Source organism: Cetorhinus maximus, chromosome 21, assembly GCF_964194155.1.
Source record: "Cetorhinus maximus chromosome 21, sCetMax3.hap1.1, whole genome shotgun sequence".
NCBI lineage: Eukaryota > Metazoa > Chordata > Chondrichthyes > Lamniformes > Cetorhinidae > Cetorhinus > Cetorhinus maximus.
The window spans coordinates 60,196,255-60,211,385 of record NC_135899.1 but is presented as its reverse complement, the minus strand read 5'-3'; the positions used below and the strand labels follow the sequence as shown (position 1 = coordinate 60,211,385).

At 42.6% G+C, this 15,131-nt stretch overlaps 1 protein-coding gene across 1 annotated transcript in view; it reads right to left on the bottom strand.

The window, feature by feature from the left end:
- The window catches only part of csmd2 (CUB and Sushi multiple domains 2), a 1,856,113-nt gene that overhangs the window by 37,694 nt on the left and 1,803,288 nt on the right, over positions 1-15,131 (bottom strand). Inside the window, exons 65-66 of the mRNA XM_078566065.1 lie at positions 13,757-13,868; positions 11,609-11,788 (exon numbers count right to left, since the gene is read on the bottom strand). Coding sequence (XP_078422191.1) covers positions 11,609-11,788; positions 13,757-13,868 — 292 coding nt within the window. The remainder of the gene's footprint in view (positions 1-11,608; positions 11,789-13,756; positions 13,869-15,131) is intronic.

Genomic DNA, 15,131 nt, shown 5'->3' with positions numbered 1-15,131 from the left:
CCCACTTAACAGAGGCATGCTGTCAGTAAAATAATCAAGGCCCCTATTAGGAGGACTTATTTTTCGTGCTAATTGGCACTTTGTCAGTGGTGGGGAAGCTCCCCCCCACCAACCCAGCATGTGAAGAAGATGTGCTTCTGCGTGTGCCCATCAAGATCAGAATAGGAAACTTGGGCCAGAATTTTTAGCTCGGCCGGTGGGCGCGCGCCCGACCCGACCGAACGTGAAATGTTGTGTGATGATGTCGTCCGAGCGTGCCGACGTCAATGCGCAGTCACGCGATAGTTCGGTCAGTGGGTGCACGTCAGCTGACAATTAAAAGGCCTGTTACGGCCTTTAAGTTATCAATTGTCATTAATTTTTCACTGCCCGTTCAACCTAACGGTTGGCGGGCAGGCGAGAAGGCCAAGCGGCCTTTGCATTTTTTTGAAAACCTCATCCACAGGCGGGATGAGGTTTCCAAAAGCCAATAAAAACTTTAATTTTTAATTAAAAACATGTCGCTGCATGTTTTATTAAATATTTCTGTTGTTTAATAATTTTTTGAATATATTCTCCATCTTCTTGAGGCAACTCCGTGCCTCAGGGAGATTACTCAGCGCCCTCTCACGCGCATGCGTGAAGTTCACGCTCGGCCTGCTCGCCCTCCTCCCCCCACCGCTCGCACAGGCAGCACTCAGCGCTCAAGCGCTGCCGCTCATGTATCTCATTGGGCGGGCCTTAAATGGCCCACCAGCGTGAAATCGCGGTGTGCTGTCGATCGCGGGCAGCATTCAGCTTCTCGACCGCCCCTGCCGATCCCACACGCCAAGGGCAAAATTCTGCCCTTGGTGTTCAGATATTTTGATAACATTGCTTGCTTCAATAAGGGACCAGGCAAACCTAGTTTGGGATGCAAAACAATTGAGAAAATCATTGATGATTAGGACCTAGCAGATTACTGTGGAATTGCAATGAAATTTTTGAAAGTAATACATACAAGAAACAGGAAAACATAAATCTTACTCAGCTTTTTGTATTGCCAGCGTCACATTGTCAATTTCTTGCCAGAATCAGGTTGTTGATTCTACAATTGACAAAGTGAAAGAGCGTCCTAGATTTACAAGCTCTCGATGAGGAGCAAAGGGATTAATATGAATAAAAATCACATTCCGAAGTTCATTCATACATGCAAGCAAGGACTGATATGAGCCAGAACCCTGTATACGAGTTGTGTCAGTGATTGGTCTTCACCTGCTTCTTTATGTAATCACAGTGCCAAATGGTTGTGTACTGATATCAATTTCTGATGAAAGAAAAGCAAATATCTGAGCAGCAGATTATAGTCCCAATTTTGTGAAGCTCCGACTCCATGAACAGCCTCATTCAAATTTTGAATTAATATTAAATTGGTTCCAATGTAAAGTGATACATCTTTGAGCAAGGTTCTGCTGATTTAGCAGCCTTGATGTTACATGTGTTAGTTGGCTTTGTTGGGTAGTCCCCCATTTTGTATTTTCCCCAGCTTTAATGATGGGCGTCCCTTTGCAGGTTCTGAACACACTAAATAATTGAAGTAAAGCAGACTTAATTTTAGGAGAGTGAGAGGGAAATGTAGGTGCAAAGAGTTATGAGACATTCTGGCCACGTCTATTACTAGCGCAGGCATATATCCCTTTGTGCATATCCCAGAAAATTGATTACCGCCTCTGCTTCACAAAACAGACTTAAAACTGTAAAAATGAGGACGTCTTAGGTGGCAGTTTGACTGAGTGATAGCACTTCGCTTTAGAAGCAGAAAGTTATGGGTTCAGGTCCCCCTGCAGAGACATTAGCACAGGCTGTCACTTCAGTGGTCCAGTGCAGGAGTGCTGCATTGCTAGAGATGGCAATTTTAGAGTGAAATGTTAAACCAAGGTTCTTTAAGCCCTTTCAGGTGGACATAATGGTCCCAGATCTTCTGGTTTCCAGTAGGTAGTCGTACCCTGGAAGATGCGCCGGGGGAGCCCTTGGATGTCCCAAAGCAAGGACTCCGTGGGAATTGTCCGGGAAGTTTCAACTTTCAATCAAAATTCCCCTACATCTGGAATCCTCCGAAAAGTCTCCAACTTTCAGTTGGAGTCGGAGAATTCAGACGGTTCTGATTTACTTACCCGAATAGTTACCCAGGAAATATTAGATTTGAAAAACTTCCATTTCCAACTCCTGGTTAGCTATAGCACTCACAGCCGTGACTCCCCACTGGCTCCCCCCACAACTGGCCCCCCTCACCGACCGTTCAGCTCCCTTCCTGGCCGCTTGACCACTCCGAAATGCCCCACAACCCTCCCAATCCACCCTGACCCTCTGTCTCCCTACCCCAATCCTCCGACTCCCCTTGACCCTCTGATACCTCCTGATTCCCCCAGGATGTTCTGAACCTCCCAGATCTGACCTGACCACCCTGCCACCTACAGCCCTTCTCACCCGGCCCACTCTACCACCCTATCCAACTGGGTCCCTGCCCACTCTACCACCCTACCGACTTTCTCACACTGATTCACTAACAGACCAAAAAGCTATTCAAATGTCCCAAAACTTATCACTGTGTTAGTGAATGAAGACTTACCAGGATACAGCAGCTAGTGCTGTAAAAAAAAACGGATGTGACTTGGCTTCCCTCCACAATCCTGCCCTATGAAGAAGGACCCCAAAAACGGGTGCGCTCTGCATTTCTGAAGCGGCCCATTTTGGAAGTCCAGGCTAGAAGTGTGCAGCTCCAGCGCTGTGTAAGGAAATAGGAGCGGAATGGCAATCCAACAGTGATTGCCACTCCTTGGAAGATTCTGCTCAATACTTACCAAGGCACGATCTGAAGAACAAGGGAGTGTCTTGGTCAACATTTATCCCTCAATCAACATCACCAAACCATACTTCTGGTCATTTTTGTGGGTACTTGCTCTGCACAATTTAGTTGCTCTGTCTGCCTACATTATAACGAGTGACTGTACTCCAAAATTACTTCATTGACTGCAAAGCACTTTGGTCCTGAGGTCATGAAAAAAATACTGCATAGGTATGAGTTATTTCTTTACCACAGCAAAGCGTTCATATGACAGACTCCATTATATGCCACTGCAAGTGACAACGGCTATACTTTCAAGGGTCAATGCTTTCAACATTTTCCTGTTGACAGGGTGCACAGATTTCACCAAGTTGCTGGTTTCCTAAATGACAATGTCACATTTGATGATTTGAGAAGGGCAAATTCAAGCTCCAATATCCACTTCACGGCAGCAAGAGAGTTGAGGGTGTTTTTTTTTAAATTAAAGGGTTGAAGGTCTTGAGGACCAAATTCAGTAAGCAGGGGAAGGGAAAGGTTGCCAATGTCAGCCTACTGTTACCACCCAGTCAACAAGGCTGAACCAACTCCTTTCTTTGTCTCACTCTGGATTTGGTTATAACAGAGTTTGAATTTAAAAGGGAGATGATATTGTCAATTTACTGCATATTTAACTGTCTTTAGCTTGGTGCAAGAAATAAGCCCGCCAGGTTCCTTAAGTTAACAAGTAAAGCATTCGTTTTATTGCTAAAACCCACTCAGGTAAAGATGCAGAAAGTTTTAGCAAAAGGTTTAAAATGTACAAGTATGTCCGAGTACCCCCTAATGCAAAAAACAACAGACACACAATTCGCCAAGCGTGCAAAAAAAGTAAAACTCTGCAGAGTGTCAGATATTAAAAACTTGGTGGAGTAACAAGTAAAGTAAAAGAAAATTCAATGAGTATCCAGATGCTTGTTTACAGCTGAAGGGTCCTGGTCCACAGTTGCTGCTGTTCTTGATGTTTCTCACTGGAGACAGTGGTGTTGATTCGGAGTTTAAGAACTCTTGGTTTGCAGCAATGAGGTCTTCTGCTGGGTTTTTCAAATCACAAACAGTTCAGCTTTGATGAGAGATGTTTCAGAAGAAAGAGATGGGGTAAGGCTGCTTGTCCTGTGGCAGACTCCCTCACTATAAAAAGTCCAGGGGAAACAGCTCCCCCACCAAATTAAATTCTCCACAGGGGAGAAATTAGAATGTTCACTTTTATGCCTGTACATAAGTGGTGTGCGCCTGGAGAGATAGACTTCTTCCATGGTTAACAGTGAGTTGCTGCAGTACTGTCCTCTTTGAGGAGAGTCTGTAATTGCCAGCCTATGCTTGAGACTGGGTGGGGGCAGTGCAAGTTGCGTGGAGGATGACCAAGGAATGGAGGAAAGGCTAGAGGGAGAAGGGTGGAGCAGTGACCAGGCAAAGGTGGAAGAGATAGTGAAGGCTGTCTGGGTACCCTTTAAATATGGCACCCTTTAAATATGGCACCCAGACCTTCAACCCCATGAAGTGAGGGGACAGCGACTTCCTGCCTGCCCCCAAGGCAAGAATTGGGGAGCTCCTCATGGATGCATATTTAAAGAGCTGACAGTGCAAGATCATGCATGGTCAGCCATCCCACACCGAAATCATCAAGTGTTTTCCTTTATTAGATGAGATATAGAATACAAAAGCATGGATATAGTGCTGAAACTGTATAAAATGCTGGTTAGGCCATAGCTGGAATTTTGTGTACAGTTCTGGTCGCCGCACTACAGGAAGGACATAATTGCTCTGGAGAGAGGACAGAGGAGATTTACAAAAATGTTGCCAGGGCTTGAAAATTGCAACTATGAGGGAAGATTAGATAGAGTAGGGTTGTTTTCCTTAGAACAGAGGAGGCTTGAGGGGTGACTTAATTGAGGTGTGCAAGATTATGAGGGGCCTAGATAGAGTAGGCAGGAAAGACCTGTTTCCCTTACCGAAGAGGCCAACTACCAGGGGGCACAGATTTAAGGTGATTGGTAGATGGATTAGAGGGTACAGGTGGAAAAGCTTCTGTACCTTGAGGGTGGTGTTGGAATTGGCTGCCTGGTTGGGTGGTGGAGGCAGAAACCCTCTACTTATTGAAAAGGTACCTGGATCTGTACCTGAAGTGCTGTAACCTGCAAGGTTACGGGGCCAGGTGCTGGAAGGTGGGATTAGAATGAACGGCTAGTTTTTCATTTTTTCTTTTCTGGCCGACACAGACAGGATGGGCTGAATGGCCTCTTTCAGTGATGTAACTTTTCTACCGTTCTATGGTTCTACATTTTCATAGTGCTGCTTTGATCATGGTAGGTGGATATATGGTAAGGAGTAGGGCAGGACGTGGTTGAGAATGGACGTGATAGGTCTTATAAAGGAAATTAATTCAATCTGATGCAAACTCAGGAAAAACTTAGAGAGGAACTTTAGGCTATTCTGTTGAAGGGGCAGTGGAACTGGAGAGAAAACTAACCAGTTAACCTCAGTTTTAAGGAATAAGTCCATAGGGTATATTTTCTTCTTGCTGTACTAACATGGTACATTGGGTTGGAAAAACCATATCTTCACAAACTGGACTTTTCTTTTAAAATTTGGAAGAGCACTACATTATTTGGACCTTTAGATATTGACCTGGAGTTTTATTAATAAGGTCATAAGTTCACCTTGGAACTGTCAACAAGTATGCCAAGAAATCACCTGACCACCATTGAACTTGAGTGGGGTGGTGGGGAGGGGCGGGGAGAGCTGTGCATTTGTTTGCATTGTAATTACTTTAACTGATGGGAAATAAAATTGGTTTAAAAGCAAAAAGCTAGTGAGTTACTGGAAGTCATCTGACAGGGATGAGCTTTAAGTTTCTGACTTGTGTTTTTGAGTTCAGTTGGGACTAAACTGAGAAAGTAAAAGCTGCCCAGCTCACTTTCTTGCCTTGCCTGAAATATCCAGCTAAGAATCCTCAGCTCGCTGGAGCTTGTCTGTTTTTTGGAAACCTGAGGGGCTGAGACAGGAGGGATTGACCCAGCTATGTTTTCCGCCATGCCGAAGCTCCATTGGTGAGAAGCTCCAGACATCTACCAGGACCAGCAACACGTCTTCACATGAGGGAGCTCCAGATCGAGGTGTTGAGACCCTGTGAACTTAATCCTTTATTTTATAATGCCTATCCTCTAAAGCCCATCTCTACAGAGAGACCTTATCTGTTTATCCTTTGCTTGTTTGTGAGTGTGTGTTTGTGCATGTTGGGGTATTTTAGATAGTTATACTTCCAGAGTACAATTGTGTATTAACCAGTTTTTGCAACTTGTTTTTTTAAAAAAAGTTTGTTTAATAATAAATCAATCATTCTGAGTTTATTGAAAGAAGCCTGGTTAAAGTCTCTTTTATTCTGGGTCTAACATTATTAAAGGTGAATAATTGACCATTCTGGTGAGTGAATTAGACTTTTAAACCTGCAGAGTAGTGGGGCTAGATTAACTGCACTGCTCCCATCCCGGTCGTAACAATAGAAGAAAATTAGGCAGGTGCCTTAAATGTACAGCACACATTCTATAAACTTTAAACAAAAAATTGTTATGGTATCCTTGATTACTTTTAGGGTTTGTAGATAATCCCATCTTTATAAACTGAATGCAAGCCATTACTGTAGGTGTAATTTTATTTGAGGATCAGCATTGTGTATTACAATAAAAAACACACTATTCATTTTTTGATGAATTATGTGGCACAAGATAAACTGTATTCTATATGCGTACAATAACAGAGTTCAGAGCCAGAAGATAAGAATGTGCCACATTCTCTGAATCAAAGAAATCGGACACAGTGCCACCTGCAGCTCAAATATTCATTTTGATTTTAATGTTTAATAGTTTTTGTGGCTTCAAAATAAATTGACCGGGGTGGATCATTGCAGGCCAGTGTAATCAGCACACTCAGAATAGGGTCTAGCTGTTTAGTTGTCTGTATGCCCATCAAGCTTGGCTAATATAAAGCAGAGATGTAATCTTATTGCATAGTTCATGCAGGATGCTCTGTACAACATCATTTTTGATATTCCAAGTCCTTGGGACATCCTTGTGTTCTACCATTTCAAGGTGACTGGGGGAAGGCAAAGTTAATAAGGTAACCTTTGAATACCTCGGCATGGTATTAATGCCTTCAGAATGTAAAATGGGACAATTAATCTCGTCTCTTTCTGAGGTGGCCCTGTGCTGTATTTTGATACTGAGATTTAACTTGCCAGACTTTCCAGTTTTCTGGTCATTTTAAGCTATAAGGATGCTATTCGAATGCAGCCCCCCCACCCCCCACCCTTTTTCTCCTATGGCTTCTTTTCAAGCACAATAATGATAGGGTTTTCAAAAATTTGACTTGTGGATGGTGTTACAAATGAAAGATTTGTACAGCTCTGAATATAGGACAATTTATGAATTCTCTTTCACTGGTAATCATGTCTGTTTTACACTGAGACGTAGAGAAAGCTGATGAAATTCATTGAATCTATCTTGTTTTAGAACATTTTGCTATCTTTCCAGCCTATTTTATCCCAGTAATCTCAAGGCCTACTTGACTCAGGAAAACAGACTCTGAGTATATAAGACCTAATTTTCCAACCACATGCTCTCAGCAGGGAGGCCTGTGTTTGGCAGCACATGGTGCAATTCAGACATGATTGTTTGAAACATTGAACTATGTGCAATGACACATGCTTGAATTTATGAAATGTGTTTCCAGTGGACAAGACTCCCTTTTGGGAGCACAAAGTTGGAAAACTGGCCCAATGACGGCATCTTTTTTAGTGAATTGCTAAGTTCACTAAACATAAGTTTTCAGATTCCTGACGTGCGATGGAAAAGTTAATCTGCTTTTAACATATCCACTTCTGCATTCCCTGTTAACCCAAAACAAACGCTGGTTGACCCAAGTTGAAAATTAATAAGCCTCCAGTAAGACAAGAGATTAGAAGTGTCCCCACAGAATTGTCAATATGTGGAAACAGATTTGCAGCAAAAAGTGGTTAATGCCAGATCCATTACCTTCTACAAGAAGCTGCATAATTATCTGGTAAGAATGAAACTGAAGGCTGCAAAAAGAGAGATCAAATAGTCAGAGCAACACAGTGGTTCAGTGTTGCTGGGACTATGGCAGCATTATCTGTACAAAGCAACTGGCAGGTTTGAATAATGGAGATGTTGGTGTGAAGAGATATTCTGGTGTTTTGCTGAATTGTCTTGTGGGGATGGCGGGGTTGGGCTCACGGAGAAATTTACCAGAACTTTCCTTCAGATGTTTATGTAAGATTCATAGGTTGGAATTTTATATGCCCGTTGGCTTTGGGCGTGTTTGGTGGCAAAAGCAGACAATATGGCGAGAAGGCCAAAAATCAGTTTCATGACGTCATGAAACCAGTTTGCAATCATCCGCTCTGCCCGTCAACGGCGGGTCGCGTTTCCCATCAGACATCAGGAACTTCATTGTAATACATCAGCATATCATTATAAGCCCAGCTCACTAGAATCATCTCCCCACGCTGGATCATCTGAGCATGCCGGTGTGCAATCACACATATGTGTTTCACAACTGTACATAAGCGACGTGCACCTGGCGAGCTGCACTTCGCTCGGGACTTTGAGGTTTGTTTGCCCACCTTGCTTCTGGCAGCACTCGTAGTTATCAGCACCAGGCTTCACAGACAGCACCACATCACTTATAGAGGGGGCTCACGGGCAGATCTATAAATGCAAGACCAACCATAATGCAGGGTGGCTTTTCAACGGCTGCAGGGTGAGGGCTGCACTGGGGAAGGAGGGTATCTTAGGGTATGTGGGGGCACATGTTGATCTGTGCAAGTGGCCTCGAGATGGTGAAGGCTGAGGAGGCAGCCTCCAGAGGAGATGAGGCCGGATGGAGATGTGAGGGTGTGTGTGAGAGAGAGAGTAGTGATATCCCTTGAGCTGGCAGTGAGTGAGATGCCAGTGAATGTGTGATGGGCTTGAGTGTTTGAGTTTAGAGTGATGAAATGGTTGCCTTATCCTGCTGGCACGGACGAGATCATTCATCCTCCTTCAGCATTGGCACTGATCACCACTGTCATTACCTACCAAGCTGGAATGGTGAGATTGCTGGACCTCCTGCAGTCAGAGTGGGGGTAGAGGATATCACGGAAGTGTCTGAAATGTGTTCCAGGGATGCATCTCTCTATTGGGGAGCTGCAATCTTCTTATCTTTTGGGGCCATGTCTTCTGTGCAGCAGTCCTGGGCTGGGAGCAATGAGAGGTGTGAATGGGGCTGCACTTTAAATATGACACCTAGTGTGAGGGAGCGAAGAGGTGACAGCGTGGCGGGCAAATGAGAGCCTGCCCGCCATCGAAACGGCATGTTTCCCGGGAATGCATGATTAATGAGGCGGGATTGGGACGATACAGTGTGAAAAGCCACCACTGCACCCAACGGGTAAAATGCTTTTTTTCCCATCCGCTACCGCACTTAATGCAAATCTGGGATGATTCCGCCCATAGTCTCTGATAAGGGGAACTTTATATGGTTTGTAAAAGGAACAGGCACAGAGGGATAAAAGATTCTTTTTGATTTTGTACAACATTGTATTCATGACCATTAATTCTGTTAATAACACAAACAGCTATAAATTTTTCCACTTTCTGCATCCAGGATCATTGTCAAGCAATCCCAGAGGATGTAACACTTGTTATGTGCATGGTAAACTTCCCTTTCCTCTGTGTTTTTAGTTCACCTTAAACCCTCACAAAATAAATCCTCCATTTCCCACTGGCTAATCCAATCATTTGTAGTTTTGATTTCAGCCAGTCCCAGTAGTCATGTATGGTAATTATGGTTTTATGTAATGTGTAATATACCTTTAAGAAGGGTGTTAGAAAGGAAGGTCACATGATCTTATATAACCAATAGAAGAGTAGTGCAGGCTACCTCTGTGGTCAATAGTCTGGGTTAGTAAGGAGAAGTATGGAGACAGGGTTTGAGTTGAAGGCATACAAGTGTAGCTGCTGAATACCTTTGTAAATAAACAAAATGTGTTCTACCTAAGAACTGTCTGCTGGTCAACCCTGCCTATTGCACCAACTCAGTCATCCCAAAACAAGCGTGCAACCTTGATCCATAAGTCCCAACGAACCGGTGACCAGGATCCAACATCATGTTTACATGAGTTTTTTTGTTATTCTTTAATGGGAGGTGGGCATCAGTGGCAAGGCCAGCGTTTGTTGCCCATCCCTAATTTTCTTTGAACTGAGTGGCTTGCTAGGCCATTTCAAAGGGCAGTTAAGAGTCAACCACATTGCTGTGGGTCTGGTGGCACACGTAGGGCAGACTGGCTAACAGATTTCCTTCCCTAAAGGTCATTAGTAAACTAGATGGATTTTTACAACAATCAGTGATAGTTGTCACGGTCACTATTACCGAGACTAGCTTTCAATTCCAGATTTATTTAATTGAATTTTAAATTCCACCAGCTGCCATGGTGGGATTCAAACCCATGTCTCCGGAGCATTAGCCTAGGCCTCTGCATTACTAATCCAGTGATAATACCACTGCACAACCACCTCCTTATTAGACTACCAGTTAAGGTCAACTTGTGCTGAGTTACTGGATGTTTTATCCTGAAAATTCTGAGGTATTGAGTCAAAACGGACCAAACTTAGAACCCTTATATCCAGTTTTAAGGCAAGAGTTTACTCTCGTCATTGCTGACAAGATTCAAAGCCAGTCACAGAAATGAATGGACATTGCATTTATCCAAAGTTCCACTTCCTTTCTCCAGCACAGCTACTTTCTGTGTTCAGCACTCCTAGCAACTTGCAAAAATTTTTCTTGATTCTTTGCAATGATAATTTTGCTCCGTAAATAAAATTACTCATAGTCTGCTCAGTTACTTTGTGTGATGTTACTCTAATTGATGGTTCCAACGTAATATAAAACAAACTATCAGAACCAACAAATGATTAGATAAAAAAGTGTTTCATCAATGCGAAAGCAATCAATTACAGATTAAATGGCAGTCTTTATGGTAGTTTTGTGTGCATTTTATTTTAATTGGAAACAGGACATTATAAAGGGAGCATCTCCTCATCAATACTATTCAATCAAAGTTAGAAAGATTTATGATAATTTTTTTCAGTGTTTTTCAAAATAATTTTTCCTCTTTTGAATATTTTTGTTTCAGCAGTGAATATGAATGTTGTCATTTAGAGAAACTGATTTCAAGGAACTGTCCGTTGAAGGAGACAGTTATGCAACTATGTTCATGGTGGTGCAAGAAGTAATCAGGAGCCAATCTGGCTGAAGTAAAGTGGAGCAAGACTACTTCTCCGAGGGAGAGGGTTAGGCCTAGTCTCTGGATTTAGGCTCCAGTTACAATATTCTGATAGCATCAGGTCAAAAGCAAATCACTCTTCCCTGGCACCAGTTAAATTGTAAATGTACCTGAGAGTGAGAGGGAACAGAATTAATATACAACACTGCAGTAATACATATAACTGAATCTCAGCTGTTAATATTTCATCACCCTCACAATATATGGTAACTATTTCAGCCAAACCTCTTGCCCTAATGAAATTAACATTCACTTAAATGAACTTATTTTAAAACAAAAACAAATCCAAATGGGAGTTAATTATAATTATTTATCTGATCAAGTGGCACAATCAATAGTGAGGTTCCCTCTAAGATTCGGGCATTATTCTCCTTCTCTATTGGTAAGCAAGCCACAGGTATAGCAAACAGGCCTTGTAAAGAGCTTACCATAACAGAGAGGCTGTTTTCCTGTCCAGCTTCCATCAGATCGACAGGTTCGATGCTCTGACCCTCCAGTAAGGTAGAAGCCAGACTGACATGTGTATATCAAAGTGTATCCCAGTGAAGGCAAATCGATGGATCCCACAGTCACATGAGGAGGAGTCTCAGGTTGCTTGCAGTGGTGTGCTGAAAAGCAAATTTAGGTAATTTTATGATTCTGAAAACCTCATAATAGAAAATGACAGTATATGAAGTACAGTTTATTGGGTTCAGGTGGTAACTTAAATAGAACTTCGGAGCTTTAAAATATGCGTTCTGATCAGCCATTTCGTCTACACTTACTTGCAATTATCAGGCAGGGCACCGGGAACAGCCACTGCCACCTGTACATGACGATGGATATAAGGATACACCAATACTGAAAACATTACATATTTAACTTGTTGAACACTGGCTGCTATTGTCATCTCCTAAAATACAGGGCCGCAAAATTTGCTTTCCATTAAAAAGGAATTGGGCCTGATTCTCCTCAATTATTTTCACCTGGCCATTAGTCATGTAAAGTACACAAACTGTGCTCTGCCTGAAAATGACCTGTCTCTATATTTCTGGGTTCAGGCTTTTTAAATAGTTCAGCCAATCCCTCAATGCAGGCTAATCTCACCCCTGGGCAGGTCTAGTGACTGGAAGTAGGAGGGAAATTCATCTTCTGCTTTACTTTAGAAATGGGAATGGATCTTTTCTGTCCTATCCAATAACAGCACAACAATGTGTTTGGATTCCAAATATGGTGTCTGGTAAATGGTTAAAAAAGTACAAAATACCTTTTCCCAGTTCCATCTTCTTGCAGCCTTTTCATTCTGAGATCCTCTGATCTGAACAGAGCTAGACATAGTTATCCTTGACTTTCTGTTGATTGGGCACCCACCTGGCATTGCCAGAGCAAAATAGGCATTAGGTTCTTTCTGCCTCATTTGCATTGGATGGCCTCGCTGGTACCTACCCCATGTACAAACACTCCAATTTACACTCCGAGGGAATCAATGTTCAGGTAAAATATTCATGAACATCAGCCCAAACCCCCACTTATTCATTATTCTTCTTTGAGGCACTCTCTGATTTACATAGAAACATAGGAAATAGGAGCAGGAGTAGGCCATTCGGTCCTTCAAGCCTGCTCCGCCATTCATCATGATCATGGCTGATCATCCAACTCAATAGCCTGCTCCCGCTTTCTCCCCATATCCTTTGATCCCTTTCGTCCCAAGAGCTATATCTAACTCCTTCTTGAAAACATACAATGTTTTGGCCTCAACTACTTTCTGTGGTAGCGAATTCCACAGGCTCACCACTCTCTGGGTGAAGACATTTCTCCTCATCTCAGTCCTAAATGGTCTACCCTATATCCTCAGACTGTGACCCCTGGTTCTGGACTCCCCCACCATCGGGAACATCCTTCCTGCATCTACCCTGTCTAGTCCTGTTAGAATTTTATAGGTTTCTTTGAGATTCCCCCCTCATTCTTCTGAACTCCCGCGAATATAATCCTAACCGACTCAATCCCTCCTCATATGTCAGTCCCGCCATTTGCTGTGTGTCACTCCTTATATGAAAATGGCAGAGACCCCAGTGTAAAACCTGTCCTATAGTTTTATAACAAGGTGGCAGGAAAGCATGAGAATATTATCAGCCACACCAAGCCTCGTAGCAGAGGAGAGAGAGAGAGAGTATAGATGTAGTTCCTTGCTGAGCCAATGTTGCTGCGGAATGTGTCAGGTCAAGAGGAAGCTCACACTTCAGTCATCAATATGTTTTCTTCATGTCTTTCCGTGCACCACAAGAGTGAATTTCACAAGACATATATGTGCATTATTGTTGTTTTCAGCTGCAAATGAAAAGCTTTCTTAGAGAGAGGGGGATCAAAAGGTCCTTCTGAAGTGATTCAAGAATGGAAATGGGTGGACTGCCTGAATTTGTTCTGTGCTAAGCATAAGGAATTGCTCATGGTTTGACACATTTCAGCACCAGCTGATGACACACTACATCAACCAGCAGGATGCGTGAGCTAATTTATTTTTCATTTCCTGAAAGTGAATTGTTAATTCAAGAGAGTGTGAATGCTGAGATTTAACCAAGACCCAAATATGGACTTACAAATGCATTCTGGTTGAATGCCACTCCAGGTAAGATTGGCAAGACATGTGCGCGTGGTTGATCCAAGAAGAAGATAACCTTTCTGGCACTTGAAGCCCACTGTACTTCCAACCTGTCTCAGAATGAACAAATACATGTTAATAAACCAGATGATGAATGGATGTTTAAAAAATCCAACCAATTTAGAAATGTATATATTTCATAATGTGACTGAACATAGTGGATCCTTATTATTATAATTTCAATAAACTCCTTTTATGAGATTAAAACTCATAAGACATGATTTTTTTTTTACTGGTGCTTGTACCCAGGACCAGAGAGAAAGATTTGTTCCAGTGAAAGGCTTCTGATGGCAAGGCTCCATTGCATCATAAACAAATGGATTGCCTCAGGTAATTAATTCTAAATTCCTGCTTACAATTAAACTGATCTTAAAGGGGATCATCACTTTTGGGAAATTATCAGCATTTCTTTCCATGCCTGTTTCACTTTCACTTGGCATAATCACAATATAACTGGTGCCAAGATCAACCCCCATGAAAATACAAGCAAGTTCCCTTATTAAAGATCACCGACACAGAAAATCTTCCATCTCTGGTGACCATCGCATGACAATCCCCACAGTGATTTAAAGGTGTTGCTTTTGTTCAGTTCTAATAACGATCTGTTTAATGGGCAGCAAAATTATTTCTGCTAGCTTTTTGGCAAAACACATCAGCATATAATGTATTTGTGTGGAATAAAAATAAAATCCATTTTCAGTTAGTTATGCGATATCATTGATATTACATCTGGGTTAAAAATGGTGTACCAGCACAATGACTCTGATATCATGTGATTCATGTAAAAGTATGTCCAAGTACTGCACACAAGGATGTGGTGGACACCAAACAGGAGAAGGAAAATTACGACCCAGGTTGTTGAGTGGGCGGGGGGAGAGATTGAAAATATCGTTCATCACAGGTCACAGATGGATATTTAGGAGGCATTTAAAAGCAGGGAGGGAGAGGGAGAGGCAGAGGCAAAATGATTAGGAGGTAGGATTCCTGAGAGCAAGGCCATGATGACTGAATGATTTGCCTCCACTGGTGGAGGGTAGGGGACAAGGAACTAAGTGAGAGGAAAGCAGGGTGGGCATAGAGGTATAACCACAGAAGAATTCTCAGGTAGAGTGCAGGGAGGTCTTGACATGATTTAAAGTGGAAATCAGCACAGGAATAGTGGAATTTTATTAAATCACCAGCGGAATCTAGCAAGCAGCTTTATATTCTTTCAAAGTACATGAGCATCACTGGTAAGGCCAGCACTTGTTGCCCATCCCTAATTGCCCTTGAGAATTGGTGGTGAGCTGCCTTCTTGAACTGCTGCAGTCCAT